The 20,005-nt window shown below is 40.5% G+C and overlaps 1 protein-coding gene across 6 annotated transcripts in view; it reads right to left on the bottom strand.

The window, feature by feature from the left end:
- clec16a (C-type lectin domain containing 16A) overlaps window positions 1-20,005 on the bottom strand; it is a 178,826-nt gene that overhangs the window by 66,804 nt on the left and 92,017 nt on the right. For 3 of the 6 annotated variants that reach the window (XM_055651761.1, XM_055651764.1, XM_055651762.1), the window contains 5 exons: window positions 19,859-19,959; window positions 19,187-19,309; window positions 17,757-17,866; window positions 17,580-17,624; window positions 1,792-1,836 (listed from right to left, as the gene is read on the bottom strand). In XM_055651761.1, the coding sequence (XP_055507736.1) occupies window positions 1,792-1,836; window positions 17,580-17,624; window positions 17,757-17,866; window positions 19,187-19,309; window positions 19,859-19,959 (424 nt within the window). The remainder of the gene's footprint in view (window positions 1-1,791; window positions 1,837-17,579; window positions 17,625-17,756; window positions 17,867-19,186; window positions 19,310-19,858; window positions 19,960-20,005) is intronic. The other 3 variants (XM_055651766.1, XM_055651763.1, XM_055651765.1) reach the window with 1 other exon arrangement.

Genomic DNA, 20,005 nt, shown 5'->3' with positions numbered 1-20,005 from the left:
TCTCTCCCAGTGCCCGGCAAATTCTTTCCTTTTTCCTTTGTTATTAAAATATTTTTATTTTGCATGCCGGCATCTCTAGCCGGGCCAGAATTATTGTGCTGGTCATAACTGTCTTTAAGATTGTGACAGGAGCTATCTTCTTGAGACCCAACAGTCCTTTTATAAAAGTTAATCCCACAGAAATCCTAGGTAGAAAGTTCCAGAATTTCACACCAAGTGACGATGAAGCAGTAGTGATATACTTTGAAGCTAAACGTGTGTGGGGCTCAGAGGGGATCATGCAAATTGTGTTATTCCCATGTCCTTCTTGATGGTAAATGTGGGGGCTTGGGTTGCATTATTGAAGTAACCCGAGTGAGTTTAAATAAAGAGAAGAGAGAAACAAGGAACTGCAGTACCTAGTTTACAAAAAAATACACAAAGTGCTGGATTAACTGAGCAAATCAGGCAGCATCCCTGGAGAACATAGATAGATAGCATTGAGAGTTGGGACCCTTCTTCAGACTGAAAGGGGGGGGGGGGGGGATATGAATATGAATTTTCCCAAACAGGAATTTTCCAAAACAGATGTTTGTATAAGAAAAAGAAAAAAATACAAAATAGCCGTTGAATGCCAAGGCAACACAGTTGGCTCTGCCAACCTGTATGTTCGAACACTAGTGTCATGGAAAATGCCTGAAGCACACAGAAAATCAGACACGGAGAAATAACGTTTCAAGTCAATGTGCTAAAATAGGAACTGGAACATGCTAAACAGAAGACTACTGACCGCCAGCAGATCCAGAAAATGAGTGTTGGTAAAGAATAGAAAAAGGTTGATGGCAGAAGTAACTTGATGGCAGATGCGATTTAATGACCAAAGAGATAATAAGACAGAATAAAATAGACATGCAACGAAGAAAGAAAATAATCGTTGCACTCAACAGATCAGTGGTTAGTGAAACAAAGTCAACATGTTATATTAATGATTCTTCATCAGAACTCAAGTGATAAATGGACCGATATAGATACTAGAAATGTTTCAGCAGTCGATAACATTAGCCAAAAACTAGAATAATGGAATCAGAAAAGGGATCTTGTGTGAAGGAATCAAAATCATTCAGGGTGGAACTGGATCTGGATTGAAGCTGAATAGGTTACCTCCGTTCAAATGCACTACCCTACGGGCAAACTTTCCCGTTCCATACTATTTTAAATAAATTATTTCCCAAAATTTCTCTACAGATAGTCCAACGTTTCTCCCAAACTAGATTTTTAAATGGTACACAAAAAAACTGGAGAAACTCAGCAGGTGCAGCAGCATCTATGGAGCGAAGGAAAAAGGCAACATTTCGGGCCAAAACCCTTCTTCAGACCTTCGATTTTCCAGCATCTGCAGTTCCTTCTTAAATAGATTTTTAATGGTCTCTTTTGTACTTTAGCGGGGATCAACTTAATCACCCCCAAATCCCAGCTTAATTATCAATTTGCATTGAAGCTATTCAATCTCCTCATTCCCCTTTGAACCATAATTTATTCAATATTTGTTCTTTAAATGTGATCTTAACTGGTACATGTGACAATAAACTGACATTGAAACCTTGAATGTAAATCTCTGATTTTAAAAATAAACATCATGTTGAAAAAATACTTTACCCTGCTTAATGCAGGGAAATGTTAACAATACATGTTTTCACTTTAAACTGATTAAAATTTGACTTTTTTTGAAACATTCTTCAGGATTTGAATATAATGGACTAAAAATCCAGCCTGCAAAAAAATCATGAACATTTCATAAAACTCTAGCCTCACCTTGTAGAAACGTCGCAACAAGTGAACACTTTCTTCCCTTGCACCCTGAAGAACAGAAAGAAAAATATTGGAGAAATAGAAGGAATGAAACACATTATGTGTTAATAACTTCATGAATGGAGAAAATAAGTTCAAAAATAGTTTACAACCCACTCATACATATGAATGAAATCAGTTAAGTATTCCAATAATGAAAAAAAAATCTAAAACTTGAGAATTCTTTACTGCCGTTGCTAATTGTTGCCTGATATCAGCATATCTCTGAAAGCAGAGAGCGGTCAAGATAGCACTGTTGGCACTTCTCAAGCATGGGCTCAGCCAACAATTTCAGTGTCAGAAGTATTGAAAAACAAGATTACTCTTGCAGACTGAGGAACTTTAGTACTTATTCTCTTTCCATCGTGCAAACGTCAATGCTGACTTATTTACAGATATTTAGCAAAACAAAGTTATCTTGGAAAACGTGTGCATTCTGTTTATGTAACTTTCCTCTACAGAAGGATGTAACCACGAGGCATTCAGTTTCTTTTTGTCTCCACCGTGTCACAGACTTTCCTATGTTCACTGTCATCCCCTCCTTTGCAACTTGACACATGTTTATTTTCTATCTTTGACTAGTTGTGACAAAAGGTTTTCAATCAGAAATATCAACACCATTTCTTTACACACATTCCTGCAATCAATCTAGATGAACTAAATAAACCTGTTTGCTATTGTCTTTGGATTTCCCCCCAAGGCCTTTTTGAACAAAGACTGGCTTTATTACAAAGCTAGTTTCTCACGGTGATGTTATAGTTGCTCATTATAGAAACAGGCCCTTCGGCCCACGGGTCGATGCCAAACGATACTAATCCCATTTGCCAACATTAATTCCATATTTCCCTAGGATCCTATTGAACCTCACTTTAAACCTAAAACCTCTAGTTTTAGACATCTCCCCCTATTGATAAAAGACACTGGCTGTCTATCCCCCTTTTAATTGCACGTACCTCTATAACGTGTAACTCTCAGTTTTTGTTACTCATGGATAATGAACTAGCTTATCCATTCTCTCCTTATCACATAAACCCTCTGCCCAGGCAACACCGTTGTGAATCTTTTCTGCATCCTCTCTGGCACAGACACATCTTGCCTGCAGTGTCGAGACCAAAACTGTAAACAATACTTTGTGTGGCTTAGCCATGTTTTGTACAACGGTAACATGACATTCCCTTGTACTCAATACCTCAGTCATTGAAAGCAAGCATACCACCCGCCCTCTCATAGAAACATAGAAATTAGGTGCAGGAGTAGGCCATTCGGCCCTTCGAGCCTGCACCGCCATTCAATATGATCATGGCTGATCATCCAACTCAGTATCCCGTACCTGCCTTCTCTCCATACCCCCTGATCCCCTTAGCCACAAGGGCCACATCTAACTCCCTCTTAAATATAGCCAATGAACTGGCCTCAACTACCCTCTGTGGCAGAGTTCCAGAGATTCACCACTCTTTGTGTGAAAAAAGAGACACCCGACACCCTGTCAATCTCTGTTGCGACTTTTAAAGAACAATATGGTTCCATCCCATGCCCCTATGTTCAACAACACTTCCCAGGGCAATGCCAATCACTGTGTATGTCCTTATATGGTTACATTTCCCAAAAAGCACCATTTGTTTACAAAGTACTATATATAAAAACACTAATAATGCAAGAACAAAAACAATCCCCCCAAGACAAAGTTTATTTGGAGGTTGTAATGTTTAATAGCCTGGGTTGTTGGGAAGAAGTGGTCTTTGAACGTGGATGTTACAGTTTTCAGCCTCCTATACCTTCTTCTCGACAGCAGAGTGAAATGAAAGCCTGTGCAGAGTGGTGTGGGTCTCTTATGATGCTGGCTGCCTTTGAGGCACTGACTCTTGTAGATCCCTTCGATGGAAATGGCAGTTATCACCACTTCTTGCAATCTTCTGGGCGTTCAAGTTGCTAAACCAGGCCATGATGCAACCAGTCAGTATGCTCTCTACTGTACACCTGTAGAAGTTCAAGAGTATATTCGTTGACATACCGAATCTCCTAATTCTTCTAAGGAAGTAGAGGCGTTGATGGGCTTTCTTTATGATTGTATTAATGCGCTGGGTCTAGGACAGATCTTCACAGATATGTATGCCAAGGAATTTGAATTTTTTGACTCTCTCCACCACCATCGTGTCGCTGAAGATAGGTTTGTAGATCCTCGGCCTTCCTCTTCCAACGTCAACAATCAGTTAATTTCATGTTCTCCAGAGACAATGCCCGACATTACTCCAGCACTTTGTGCCTTTTTTTGTAAGCCAGCATCTGCAGTTCCATGTGTCCCCATCTTATATAAATCTCTACCAGGGAACCAACAATCTCCTCCCTTGCTATGATCCTAAGATACACGTGCTAAAGTCCAAGAGATTAGCCACCTTTATTACAGCAATCCACCAAGGAAATATTACTTTTATTTTTTCCAAATATACAGTGATTATATCATCTGGTTTCAAAAATCCTTAAAACCTGACACAGCACAGCCAATTTATCATAAAGAGAGATTGATATACAAGAGACTTGAATCAGTCAATATGCCCACATCATTCAGAAGGAAGCAAACCCATACAAATGCAAACACCATCCAAGCTGATGCTAAATTATCCTGAAATGGCCATTACTGCGTTTCCCATGGGGTGTGGGGTCAGGGGATATTAATTTGCAGTTTAATGGTTTTAAGTGTATATGCAGTTGAATTTCTCGGCACAGTTAAAATTCAGAATAGTGTTTTCAAGTCAAATATACATCAAAAGGAGAAATGATAACAAACTTTAATGGCCACTTAAGATTTTTTTATGGCTATTAACTTATGTGAATCATTCTCAGCGGTACACCTGATTAACGTTTAACTTTTCACCACATAATGGCAAGCCGATCTTGTTAAATTATTATCAGTTTTGCATTTTAGCTAGAATTTCAATTGCCCTCTGGAAGAAAGTTCTGGCACATAGTAAATGAAACAGTCACACAAGCACATACACATTTGTACTGCAAGCCAAACCATACCATTAACATTAAATAAAATATGCCACAGTAATCCATAGTTCATCCATTGACAGAAAACAAGTGTAAAGCACAACAGAGTGACATATTGTTCCACAAGATTCACTATGGTGATTACTCCTCCCCTCTGTAATCAGGCTTCTGAACGGTCCTTCCATTAGCTATGGTAAAGTCCGATTCCCCGTTTTGTTATTGCAGATATTGGACTTTGCCTCTAAAATTGTTGCACTACAATGCTGAGAACTATCCTCTATATCCTTCCCCTCGCTCTACCTATGCTACTTGAATTTGGTTTGATTATATTGTATAGTATTATCGGATTTGACCTCGACTTCGGGAGGGAAATGGAGTGCAGGGGAGAGACAAGAACTTTGCCTTCCATCACAGTGAGGAGGAGAGCCACTGTGATGGATGTTTATGTGAATAGTGTTGGTGTGTGTTTTGGTTCTTTTATTGTATTGTATGGCTGCAGAAACTACATTTCGTTTGAACCTCATGTGAGGTTCAAATGACAAATAAAGGTATTGTATTGTATTGTATTGGATGGTATGCAAAACAAAGCTTCTCACTGTACCTCGGTACACGCGACTATAATAAACTTAAACCTACTATTGTTCAATACTCACATAAATAATCTGGACACATGTTGAAATAATCTAATAATAATAATAATAATAATCCTAAATAAAATGGCTGAGATATGTATCTACGCCCTCAAAGGCATTTTGACATGTCATTGTGCAATGAGATCTACAAAATCATGAAGGGGTTTGATAAGATAAAGGACCTCTATCTGGGCCTGTGATTCAAGCTTTCTGTTTTGGCCAGTTTTATAGTCGGACAAGTAGACAAAAACTTCAGCTGTGTCTCTGACTTCTCTCTGTAAACCCATTCCCATCTTCCTCGATCTTTTACCATCAGAATTTATTACATCCTGTATTTTTGACAAACCTTAATTCTCTTACATTTGGAATCCATTCTCTCACTGACACCTGCATTGGTATGCTATCAAAACTGAGGAAGCAATTGTTTAAAATATTTTATTTTAATGGGAAATTCAAAATTAATTTTATCACTCAATGTAGAATAATGCAATCTTCTCTATGTATTCAGACACATAATGGTCATGTTGCATACTTCAAAAAGAACATATTTATTCACAGGATGCGTCATTGATCAGTTAAAAAAAAAAACATTACTTTCCCAAAGCAAATCTAAATTTACTTAATTCTGAATAGCAAGATTTTAATTAGCCGCTCTTTGTCAGTTAAGATATTCAGTTCTGATAACTAATATTTATAGCTAAATATGTTCTTCTTTTTGAAGTATGCAACATGACCATTATCTATTCCATAGAACTGGCTAATACAAGGAGATTTAAAAAAGTTTGAGATTACATTTTTTGTTTAAACTCTTCATGTAATCAGAATTCTCAGTATTTAAAATGTGTATCCTGTTTAACCCATGGTTTTGCATCAATGACACTACATTGGCACAGCAGGTCTGGGAATTAGAGACACCAATGAATATAGTGCTGCACCCTTTAGCAAATGACCCATTTTTCAATGAGCATTATTCAACCGAGTTATTTTGTAATTCAGCCACTTTTACAAAAGTAACACAGTACAGTTCTCACAGCGACTTTCTATTCTAAACAAGTTGTAGCCAGTGTGTTGCTTTGTTTTTGGTTTATGCAGCAAAGCTGTCCAGCAGTTTATTTCTCAATACTGCAGCACTAGAGGTGACCATTTGATCCATATGTCAGTGCCAGTCCTTCGGTACAGCTTTTAAATTAACATTATCTTCTTGGAAATATATTTTATTTCTCATCAAGTGTTTATCTTGTACTACTTCTAGTATTGTGTTGTTATGAGCTCCAAAGACACATTGTTGCCTGATAACATACAAGTGAGTATTTTTCTTCCAACTCATGCTGGTCTTCAGCCAATTGACAGAATGTGCAAATAGTGATGAGGAGCCCCTCCTGACCGACAATCATTATTTTTTTCAAACAGGACACCAATGTGCAGTAACAGTTTAACCAAATAAATATTTGGGAAACCTTTGATATTCCACAAAGGGTCAACCAGGAAGAATGAATTATGGAGTTATATCTATCAAATCCAACGGTATCTGTGTGGATTTCAAACAATAACGAATGAGAGTACGGGGAAGGAGATAGAGAGCTTAGTAGCACGTTGTTGGGCAACATCTTCCTTCATGTCAGCAAGACAAAGGAGCTGATGATAGACACAAGGAAAAAGGGTGGAATACAGTCTTCAGTCTGCATCAATGGTACTGAAGTGGAGATGATCAAGAGCATCAGATTTCTGAATAGGCCTCTCATATGCCAAGGATGTATTCACCATGCCCCATATATTATCCCTGCCTCTGGCTTTACATTTCACTCTTTCTCTTCTCTCATAAGACAATTACTTTACCCGTCTACCAATCAACACCTCCCCCCCCCCCCAACTTGTATCCATCTCCGTTGACAGGCTTTGTCCCACTCCCCCCACCTCTCTTTTCCAGGTTTCTCCCCCATACTCCAATCATTCTGATTGAGAACAGGCACACAGATAGGAAAGGTTCAGAGGGACATGGCCGAAACAGGCAGGTGGGACTAAGGTAGATGGGAAGGGATATCCTAGTCAAAATAAGCAAGTTAAGTTGAAGGACACGTTTCCGTGTTGTTTTACTCTGACTCGGAAATCAAACCTACTGTAATTTATAATCTGACAAATTCATTCCTTGGCTATTGAATTTTCACTAAAGTACCCAAATCGAAACATCTGGATAAATAATTTACAAATCTAAGTTAAGAGATTTTAAAAACCATTGTGTCAGTTCAACGATTTCCATTGAAAACATCAGCTGTTAAAAATGACAATAAAGCTGTATCAAAATCCAAGCAATTCACTGAGAAGGAAACCTGTCTTACATGCATCTGAGGTACATTTAAATCCAACTCCACATCAAGGTGGTCACTACCAAGAGCCTAGTTGTGGTCCAATAAGCTGCGATTGAATCTTAATCTTAATCTGCTATTGAATCTTAATCTTAAAAGACCACCAGGGGCGCCGGGGAGATGGCAGCCCTGCCGGCAGTCTGTTCGTTTTTTCTTTCCCTTTGATATTTTTAGCGTCTGTTAAAAGATTGTTGTAATGTTCTTCAGTTTGTTTTATGTGGGGGGAGGGGAAACTTTTTTTTCAAGTTCCAACCTTCCCAGAGATGTGATCAATTTTCGGATCACATTCTCTGGGCTCTGCGGCCTACCATCGCAGGAGCTGGAGGCCTCCTCGGACTATCGTGAGCCCCACAGCAGGGCGCGGACTTAACATCGGAGCGGATCCCTTGCCTGGGATCGCTCCCACCGTGGCCTGTGGACTTACCATTGTGAGAAAAGGGTTAATAGGGATGGTTGATTTATACTAGAACTCTGAAAAATATAACTTAGAAAGAAATAAGGTGTTAGCAGAAGCCAGACTGCTGGTAGAAGAAAGTAACAATATACAGGAGTCTGAGACTGCTGAACTCAGCAGGGTGCACCTTCCCTTCGTCCGTCTACTCCCGTCAGCTGTCCAGAGTATTGGATCTCGGAAACGAGCCCCCAAGTTGTGAGATTCAAAAATCACAAATGCTCTTGAGACGCACATACAGACAAAGAAGTGTTTTTATTAATTTCATATTCTGCAGAATAGGTGCCTCTCCTCTGATGTCCCCTAGAGGCACACGAAGATGGAGATGCTTTCTATCTTTATACCTTTCTTCACTATGGTCACTACCTCATGTCTCCCCATCGAGTTTCGTCCAATCATAACATAAAGCCCACATTCCCACGAGAATGTCCAGGAACGTCTCGGACCATCTCCTGACGTCAAAGGCTTCTGCTGGAGTTTTTATCTTTGTTACTTTCTTTATCTAGAATTTCTCTCTGTTCTGTATATTGTTACTTTATTCTACCAGCAGTCTGGCTTCTGCTGACAGCTCATTTCTTTCTAAGTTATATTTTTCAGAGTTCTAGTATAAATCAACCATCCCTATTAACCCTTTTCTCACACCATCTAGGGCTCGGAGTCTTGGGAGACGCTGTGGATGTCAGGAGCTCCAACGCTTCGGAAGGCTCAACCAGCCCCGACGTGGGGTTCGATCACCCAGCGCGGGGGAACTGACATTCCCCCGATGCAGGAGCTGAACGCCTCGATGTGGAGGGCCCGAACACCGCCGGCTATGGGAGTCAACGGGGGATCAAGGCCCACGGCCAAGGAAGAACAAAAGGAAGGACTTGAACTTTTTTTCGTCTTTCATCACAGTGAGGAATGTGTAGCAGTCACTGTGGTGGATGTTCATTTTAAAATGTGTTTTTGAGTGATTTTTTGCTTTTAATTATATGACTGACCTGGCCAATGAAATTCCTCATATGTTGCAAAACATACTTGGCGAATAAAGTGTGATTCTGATTCTGATAATTTCAAGAAGGGCCATCTTTATTTCCTTCAGACAATTTTGGTTGGCTAATAAATGGCAACCTTGCCAAGTTTTTTAAATGTTTTGGTACCATGACTTAAATTTCTAATTAAAAGATTAGCTAAAAACAGTGTAGCCCAAGCACTCGCATGCAAGTTAGACTTTTCTGACAACAGTATAAAAACAAATTAATCTGTAATATTTAAATATAAAGGCTCCCACGTGCCCCAGAAGAAATGCAAACTAATTCCAGGGAAAGATTAGTAATGTCGCACATTGTAAAAAGATGGCACCGAAGCCAGGCGACTCTAATCATGTATAGTCTTTTATTTGACTGGGTAGTATGCGATCTGGACCCTGGTTCACGTAATAAACTAAACTAAAGATTAGTCACCCATACAGGGTAAATAAGTGTAATCCCTACAGAATGCTTCACCTGCATAAAGTGCATGAAATAAAAAAGATCTGTTCAGAATTAGAATGCAGAAAAATGGCCATAACCCATAAGTCTGTTCAGAATTAGAATTTGAATTCAAAGAAAATTCTGCTGAAAACAGTGCTGATATAAATAGCTTGAGAGTTATGAGAATTTTGTCTTCAAAGAAACTGCTAAACTGTGGTGGAGTGAAACCATTGAAATACTAAGATGTCACAAGAAATTAGCTTCTGTGACAGATTAGTGACAGATCTGTAGAAACAAATGTAATCAGTGACGGTTTAAAATATGTCAAAATAATAATCTGATTTTCACTATCTCTTCTCGTTGCTGACAGGAGCCTGGGAACCATTACCTCCAGGATCAAGAGCAGCCTTCTCCCATTAATGATCATGTTCTCGAACCACTCAGCAAAACCCCAACTACAATTTTACTTCTGAAGCAAACCACTAGGGACTTTGCACTGCGTACAGATCACACTACATACTATTTTTTTCACCATCTACTTTACTTTGGATAACTGACATTGGAAATGTATTTTTTTAATTTAATTTGACAGTGAAGCTGCAGCAGGGAACTTTTCATTGTTCCAGGTTCATATCCGTGAGGGGGGGCATGGGGAAGGGGGAAAGACGAATGGAAGACCTGGCGTGGGGGAACCACCTTGAGGGACGGGGAAGAACCACGAACAATGGAGGACCCGGCAAGCGGGAGGGATGGGGGAGAACAAAGGAGGGACCGGCGCAGATACTTTGCAACTTTATCAGCGCCGAATGTGGCGATTATTTGCATACCGTGGGTATGCAAGCAAAGAATGTCACTGTCCCTTATCACATGTGACAATAAAGTATTCCATTCCATCCAGTGCATGACAATGAAATACTCTTGGCAATTTGTAAGGGCACAGATATACTTACAGTTGTGTTATTCAAATGAATCTGTTGATATTTTTTCATATTTGTTGCGTTTTGCCAAAAGGTTGGCAAATTCCCAGTGATAAGTAAATTTATAATCATTTCAATGACAGATCAACGCACAAAACGACTTAAGAAGATTTGTATTTGAAGTGAAGCCAAATGCAATGTACTAAACCACACTACTACCTCTACCAGGCTGATTCCCTAGTGGAACCTGACCAGTGTTTCAAGGTACTATGAAGAATTCTGTTTGCGGAGTCTGCTTTCCAGCTGCGGACCCACACAATGTAAACACTAATAAATGATTTGCTGTTAATTTGAAAATAATAAATCACATTGTTACCGCCAGACCACCAGGAACTATTTGCAAAGAAGTAAACAGGGATAATCTGGCAAGATTACAATCATCCTATATTTAGAGGGAAGCAGAGCGCGGAATATTGCCTTCTATTGCTTTTACCAAATAAGAGTTATAATTAGAGACAGGAAAACAGGTAGTGCAATGGCATAGCAACTTCTTTCCTTTGTATTGATTTAGTTCCTAAGAAATATACGTGCAAAATGATGGAGGTTCACTGGAAATTGCTATCTGATGCCAAGTTCTGTTCACTAATAGGAATCTTTGGTATTTCAACTCAAAACAACAGCCACAACAATCACACAAAAGTTATGGGAAAAGAACATACAACAAAAGAACAGGCTAAACCACCATGGAATAACTTCAACCAAGCAAACTAATTTGTTTATTAAAAGGTATGAAAACACAAAATTCACTTTTTACAAGAACAATCAACTTTTACAGACCTCAGCTAGCATAAAGTAACAAAGATATTACTATTCTTTCATGACAACATTTCTCCGTTTCTCTGTGCAAGATATTGTAATTCCAGTTTAAGAAGGAACTGCAGATGCTGGAAAATCGAAGGTAGATGCCGGAGAAGGTAAAAATGCTGGAGAAACTCAGCGGGGGAGGCAGCATCTATGGAGCGAAGGGAATAGGCGATATTTCGGGTCAAGACCCTTCTTCAGACTGATGTGCGGGCGGGGAAGGCGGGGAAAAAGAAAGAGGCGGAGACAGTGGGCTGTGGGAGAGCTGGGAAGGGGAGGGGAAAGAAGGAGAAAGCAGGGACTACCTAAAATTGGAGAAGTCAATGTAAACTACCCAAGCAAAATATGAGTTGCTGCTCCTCCAATTTACAGTGGGCCTCAGTCTGGCCATGGAGGAGGCCCAGGACAAAATGGTGGGATTCGGAATGGGAGGGGGAGTTAAAGTGCTGAGCCACCGGGAGATCAGGTTGGTTATTGCCAACCGAGCCTGCCCAACGTCGCCCTCACCCTGATGGCCACCTTTGTGTGCGGCTGCATCAGGTGGAGCGTAGAACCAAGGCACATGGCCACCAAGTGTCACTACCTGCTGAGGTTCTACCTGTCCCCGGTGTTGCGAAGGATGGGCCTGGCATAGTTGGCCATTGCCGCACCATCTGTCATTCGTGGAAAAGTTCTTCCGGACCGGCACCTGTGACCACAAGTCCATCGGGCAGTGGTCAGCATGGAACGTCCTGCAGGCACTGCAGGGAAAGGACTCCATGAATTCGGTGGCGTGGTTCCCAGAGCAGACTGCCCAGTTCGTCTGGCAAAATGCCTCACTGCCAGAACTCACCAACAAGCACCAAGCCCTGGCTTGGCTGGCGGTGAGGGGAGCCCTCCCAGTCAGATCCTTCCTGCACCGTCGGAACATCATTACCAGCGCACGCTGCCCTCGGGGTGACTGCTATGGAGAAGAGACAGTTGCCGAGTGTGGATTCGCAAAGAGAGTATGGAGAGGTCTGCAAGGATCCCTGTCACAGTTTATTCCAAACAGCTCCGTCACAGAGGACTCTGTGATTTATGGACTGTTCCCAGGGACGTATTCAGAGACTGACATCGAGAGCTGCTGGAACATCATCAACTCGGTGAAAGACGCTCTTTGGTCTGCCCGAACGTTGTTCACCACTCAGCAGAGCGAGATGTCCATCGGGGAATGTTGCCGACTGCAGGAGTACGTGCTGGGGAACGCACTGAAGCTCGGTGCAGCCAACGCCAAGGCTCAGTGAGGGAGGACCACAGACTAGATTCCTCCCGCTGCTGGACATGGGGGGGCAGGGTGTGGTGGAGACACCCCTCAAAATAAGAGAAAGGATTCCACGCCAGTGGGCCACATGAGTGGCAAGGGTGAGGGATACATTTGTGAAATTTGAGCAATGTATGTAGACCGTATTGAATATTTTGTATAGCCTCCGAAAATGTCGGATTAATTTTTTGCACGGTTTGTCTATTGTATATATTTATTACCTGAATAAAGTCTATTTTGAAATTAAAAAAGAACTGAGCGGTGGTGTTGGGCGAAGCGATCGCCAAGCCTACGCTTGGTCTCACCGATGTAGAGCAATTGACACCTAGAGCAGTGGATGCAATAGATGAGGTTGGAGGAGGTGCAGGTGAACCTCTGCCACAGTTGGAAAGACTGCTAGGGTCCTTGGATGGAGTCAAGGGGGGAGGATTTCCTGTGGTTGCAAGGGAAAGTGCCAGGAGAGGGGGTGGTTTGGGTGGGAAGGGACAAATTGACCAGGGAGTTACGGAGGGAGCGGTCTCTGCGGAAAGCCGAAAGGGGAGGAGATGGGAAGATGTGGCTAGTGGTGGGATCCCTTTGAAGGTGGTGAAAATGTCGGAGGATTATTTGTTGTATGTGACGGCTGGTAGGGTGGAAGGTGATGGCAAGGGGGACTCTGTTACGAGTGGGGGGGGGGGGGGGGGGTGCGGGGAAGATGGGGATTGAGAGCAGAGTTACGGAGTATAGAAGAGACCCTGGTGAGAGCCTCATCTATAGTAGAAGAGGGACATTTTTCTGCTTTTAGGCAGTTAGTGGCATACAAAAGACAAAACAAAATGCATTGTCCATTTGCTTCTAACATGTTTTGGTTACCACAAAAAATTAAATAAAAGCACTTTAAAACTGATAAACTCATTTGTATTGAGAGTCACCAACAAAGAAAGATGGGATATAAAGTTAATCAAGTATTTTACCCACAAGTTAACAGTAAAGGAATTAAGTCGCAAACGTTTCTCAATCTTGGAATAACCCTGTCAATTTAGGTTTACTATTGTTACGTATATTTAAGTACAGTAAAAAGCTTTGTTTGACTTACTTATAATATATGGATAGTATTAATCAGATATTATATGTAAATATAAGCAAGCCAATCTCAAGTACAATAGTTAAGTGTGAAGGGAAAGATAGAGTGCAGAATATAGTTCTCGGCATTGTAACGTATCAGTTCCAAGGACAATGTCTGCAAAGAGCTGAATTGGACGGCCCCCTAAGCTTATGGAAGGTCCGTTCACAAGCCTGATAACATAGAGGAAGCAGCTATTCTGGAATTTGGTGGCGTGGGCTTTCAAGCGTTTGTACATTCTGCCCAACAAGAGTGTGGTGGAGAAATAAAAGACATTTAAAGAGTAGCCAATACTTTAAAGCTGCAAAATACAGTACACATGATGAACGTTCAGACAATCTATTATGGAGGTGTAAGTTGAAAGATAAATGGTCCCAACGACACAACTGCTGCCCTTCTTTAAACAGAGTGATGAAATAGTTGATGTCTAATTGAAAAGGTAACTTATTCTAAGGCTTCATCCAAAATTTATGAATGTATGTATTCAAGAGAGAGTTAGATGTAGCTCTTAGGGCTAACGGAATCAAGGGATATGGGGATAAAGAAGGAACGATTTTAGACAATAGACAATAGATATTAGGTGCAGGAGTAGGCCATTCGGCCCTATCTAACTCTCTCTTGAAAGCATCCAGAAAACCTGCCTCCACCGCACTCTGAGGCAGAGAATTCCACAGTCAAAGGTATCCTATTTTGGATGATCAGCCATGATCATATTGAATGGCGGTGTTGACGCGAAGGGCCGAATGGCCTACTCCTCCACCTATTTTCAATGTTTCTCAAAGACAGGAATCGTGGCAGGTCACTGGGGGAGCAGAGTGACATAGTTGATAAAGTAAGTAATTGCTTTACAGTTTCATCAAACTGGGGTCAAACCAAAGTTCTGGAACGAATTTTGTGTAGTTTGTCTATTTATCCTATTACTTTGGTTTACCAACGTACTCCAGTTTCATCCCACGTACAAAGGTATCCTGGTTGGTAGGTTGGTTCATATTGTATATCACCCTTGACAGAGGTGGGTGAATGAGGGCAGTGGTGACAGCATGCAAGAGGAAGGGTTGATAGGGAATAAGGGTGGGAATGGACTTGCTCCGAGAGTCAGCATGGATTCAATGAGCAGAACAGCCTCCTTCTACAGTGCCCTGCATAATGTTTGGGACAAACACCCATCATTTATTTATTTGCCTCTACTCCACAATTTGAGATATGTTATAGAAAAAAAACATGTGGTTAAAGTGCACATTGTCAGATTTTAATAATGTTTGGGACACAGCAATGTAATGTAAATGAAAGTAGTCAAGTTTAGTATTTTGCTGCATATCCTATGCATGCAATGACTGCTTGAAGTCTGCGATTCATGGACATCACCAGTTGCTGGGTGTCTTCTCTGGTGATGCTTTGCCAGGCCTGCATTGCAGCCATCTTTAGCTTATGCTTGTTTTGAGGACTAGTCCCCTTCAGTTTTCTCTTCAGCATATGAAATGCATGCTCAATTGGGTTCAGATCGGGTGATTGACTTTGCCACTCAAGAATTTACCATTTTTTAGCTTTGAAAAACTCCTTTGTTGCTTTAGCAGGATGTTTGGGACCATTGTCTTGCTGTAGAATGAACTGCCGGCAATGAGTTTTGAGGTATTTGTTTGAATTTGACCAGATAGGATGTGTCTATACACTTCAGAATTCATTATGCTACTACCACCAACAGTTGTATCATCAATGAAGTGAGCCAGTACCTTCAGCAGCCATACATGCCCAGGCCATAACATCCCCACCACTGTGTTTCAGAGATGAGGTGGTATGCTTTGGATCTTGGGCAGTTCCTTCTCTCTTCCATACTTTGCTCTTCCCATCTCCCTGATATAAGCTAATCTTCGCCTCATCTGTCCACAAGACCTTTTTTCCAGAACTGTGGTTGTTCTTTTAAGTTCATCTTCGCAAACAGTAACCTGGCCATTCTATTTTTGCAACTAACCAGTGGTTTGCATCTTGCAGTGTAGCCTCTGTATTTATTTTCATTAAATCTTCTGTGGTCATTGACAAATCCACACCTGACTCCTGAATAGTGTTTCTGATCTGTCGATAGGAGTTTGGGGATTTTTCTTTATTATAGATAGCATTTGTCAGTCATCAGCTGTGGAGGTCTTCCTTGGCCTGACAGTCCCTTTGCGATTAGTAAGCTCACCAGTGCTCTCTTTCTTCTTAATGATGTTCCAAACAGTTGATTTTGGTTTGGTTGATGTCTGTAGCAGTTTTATTCTTGTTTCATAATGGCTTCTTTGATTTTCATAGGCACATTTGGTCCTCATGTTGATAAAACTGCAATAAAAGTTTCCAAAGGTGATGGAAAGATCGGAGGTGCTGAGAGCTCTCTTATACCTGCATGAAGGAGGAAATTAAACACACCTGAGCAATTACAAGCACCTGTGAAGCCATGTGTCCCATACATTATGGTGCCCTGAAATGGGGCGGGACTACGTATAAACACTGCTGTAATTTCTACATGGTGAAACCAAAATGAATAAAAACACCCTTTAATAAAATCTGACAATGTGCACTTTAACCACATGTTTTTTCCAATTACAAATCTCAAATTGTGGAGTACATGAGGCAAATAAATAAATGATGGGTCTTTGTCCCAAACATTATGGAGGGCACTGTATGTTTACAGAAATATGAGAAATAAAAGAAGAGCGATGGAGCATTCCACAATCAACACTGAAGCAGCTGCCTAAATTATCTATTGAAATCTCTGAAACAGTCTTGAACAAACATATGGACTTGTTCATATTATATTAAGGCTGGCTACGTCCCTCTCCGATCATGAAACCAATGGGAGTATAAACAAAATTCATTCAAGATGCCATAGAAGTCAATTTTGCTACATTCTGGTGAATGATTGAATAATACAGCGTTGATATAGGCCCTTTGGCTGACCAGCCTTCGATCACCCATTCAGACCAGTTCTGTTATTCTACCTTTGCATCCACACCCTACACACTAGGAGCAATTTACAGTGGCCAAGTTACCTGCAAACCCACATGTCTTTAGGATGAGAGAGGAAACCAGAGCAGTTTGTGGAAACCCATGCCGTGACAGGGAAAATGTGCAAAATTCACACAGGTGCAAGGTCAGGATCAAACCAGAGTCTCTGGTGTTGTGAGGCAGCAGCTCTACCAGCTGCCCCTCTGTGCTGACCTGACAACTGGCGGCTTACTTTCCTCCCTCAGGAATATATTGGTAAATTGCAGTTCAAGCCGATTCTGTCAAACAATAACCAAGTGCAGCAGTTAGCACAACTGCTTTACAGCTCCAGAGTCCCAGGCTTGATTCTATCTTCAGGAGCGGTGTGGAAATTGCACATGTTTAGCTAGGTTTCCTCCCCCATCCCAAAGATGCCCTGGTAATTGATTTGCTGTCGTAGATTACCTTTTAATATGCCACAAATAAAAATCAGGAGGATTGATAGAAGTGTAAGAGAACTGGTTGTAAGGCCACATCAAAATATATCGCTCGGGTGCAGGACTGATTGAATTGTTTAACCATTATTATTCCTTCTTAAATTATATCAATCTGTTCTGAATTTTCAGCATTACTCTCCTGAGCAAATTTTAAATTTGCTTCTAAAACAAATTTTAAATATACTATTTGGTCTAAATTTCAAGAATCTCTTTATTCTTAAGTTAGATAATAGACGTCAATACTCACATAAAAGCTGTTTAGGTGGTCTATCTTTTCTAAGTCAAGCTTTTTCTACAATGCAATGACATTATTTTCATTTTTTTGAGAAAAGAACTCTGCATGCAAAGATACCAGACTTTGGCAATGTAACAATTACCCTTTCACACACAGCACAACAAATTTTTAAAAGTTGCACATTTTTACCTCATGACAGGCAAGATGCACATCTTTAATAATGCAGGTACCATCTGAAAGCACAAGCTGTCTTAGTAGGAGACAAGCAAGTTCCAACGTCGCCAAGCGAATTTTTGCATCTGGAAAATTATAATGTTTACAATATTAGCAACATATATTCAAGCAACCGGTTTTCTATATTTAATAACGTATCAAATTAAATTGAAAGGGCAGCTTATTCTCATGCATACCTTTGATCAACAAATGCTAAGTCAGCAGTTCAATTTGTCAACGCATATTACGGCACCACTCCCATGATTAGCTTGACATAATAACTAAAGTACTCATCTCACTCCACCTAACTTAATCCTCCCAGGCACTTTCCCCTGTTGACAAAGGAGTTGTAACACCTGTTCCCAAACCATCTAATTCACCACCACCAAAGAACCCCAAACAGCCCGCTTAAGGCAAGATAGATTCCCATGCATCTCCAAGCATTATGCTGCCCTGAAATGGTGGGACTATGTGTAAACACTGCTGTAATTTCTACATGGCGAAACCAAAATGTATAAAAATGGCCTTTATTAAAATCTGGCAACGTGCACTTTAACCACATGTGAATTTTTCTATGACAAATCTCAAATTGTGGAGTACAGAGGTAAATAAATAAATGATGGGTTTTTGTGCCAAACATTATGGAGGGCACTGTAACCTTCCAAAAAGATTGAATCTAGACCGTCTACTCATTTATATATTTTTTATTGCAGAGTACCAAGGACCAACTAAGTTTTCCTACTTGCTATTTTTGAACATGCGAGTTAAGGGCCTGTCCCACTTAAGCTATTTTTAGGCAACTGCCGGCGACTGTCATAGTGTCATCACGACCATACAGGTGACATCCCGGCAACCATGTGGCGACAGCCTGATCGCCTAAAAAAATAGCCTGTGGGACAGGCCCTTTAGCATTTTATTCATCATCTACGTGTTTTACAGCCAATTAAACACTTTTTGACGTGTAATCACCACTGTTTACGAAAGATGGAACCCAATTTTCACACTGCAAACTCCTACAATCAGCAATGATTGGCCAAATCATTTTTAGTGATGTTGATTTTGGTGACTTTCAAGAACAAATGGGGTCTCAGGTTAACCTCTCATCTAAAACACGACACCTCCAAGACTGTGACACTGTCAGCCGAGAATTTTGCACTAAAAACTCTGGAGAGAGACATGACCTTCAGAAACAGATGAGATTAGTAAAAGCAAGTCATGGCTTGCAATAATAACGAACATCTTAAAGCTGATGTAGACACTAATATCACAAAAAAAAAAGTCTATTCAATTTCAGCTTCCTCCAAACTGCCGAGGACTGAACCCGATTTACTCCAGAGGTTTTAGCTTTCCCTTCTATTGAAGCTAGAAACAATTAAAAAAACAATTACATGAGGAAATGTACTCACCAGAACGTGTTGATTGGTTCATTATCTTAATGAGTCTTTCTGCCAGTACATGGCTATATGAGCTCTTCTCCTTGGCATTCTCTGGAGGAATTTGAATCTTTTCCAACAGGTCTGAGTCTACACCTAAATAATATCAAATTACTGAATGTTTTGAATCATTACATAGCTTTCTTATCTTTGCTGATATGGGGAGTCAAATGTTTGGTTAGAAGTTTCATTGAGGTCCTGGGAATTCCAGTCGGTGAAATGAGCACAATGCAGCTGAATTTAACTCCCAAGTGTAAAAAAAATATCATTATTCAAGCACATCTTACATGACTTCCTGATCCTGAAGTTTTGAAATGCACAAACACACATTTTTGGAAAAATATTCCATATCAGCTTCCACCCAAGTAAAAAACACAATCAATCACAATCACAATAATACTTTATTAGCCAAGCCATCCCAAGATAACTAGATTGTTTTGTAAAAGTGGGAAATAGCAGAGAAGTTACTTTTTGTAGTGGTCATGGAGAAAGCAAGGACTTAAATCAGACATACATGCATGGTTGAAAGAACATACATGTATGTAGCACTATCATTACGATCAAAAGTAGTAAAAGTTGTCCAATACTAGAGAACAACTTTTCATGATAGCAATTTTTCAAGACCAAATATTGACAAAAACTAACCTGTGTTGTGAGATATTGCAAAGAGAAGACATAGCACAAATAGTGCATAATAATCTTCCTCAAAGCACTCCAGTGCTTTATACACCAGATCTAGGAAGGGTCTGTAAATTTGAACAGACAAAATAAAGCATGAGAGTACAAAAGCAG

The sequence above is a fragment of the Leucoraja erinacea genome, chromosome 20 (assembly GCF_028641065.1).
Source record: "Leucoraja erinacea ecotype New England chromosome 20, Leri_hhj_1, whole genome shotgun sequence".
NCBI lineage: Eukaryota > Metazoa > Chordata > Chondrichthyes > Rajiformes > Rajidae > Leucoraja > Leucoraja erinaceus.
Note: the sequence above shows the minus strand (reverse complement) of the source record. Positions and strands in the feature narration are given on the sequence as shown.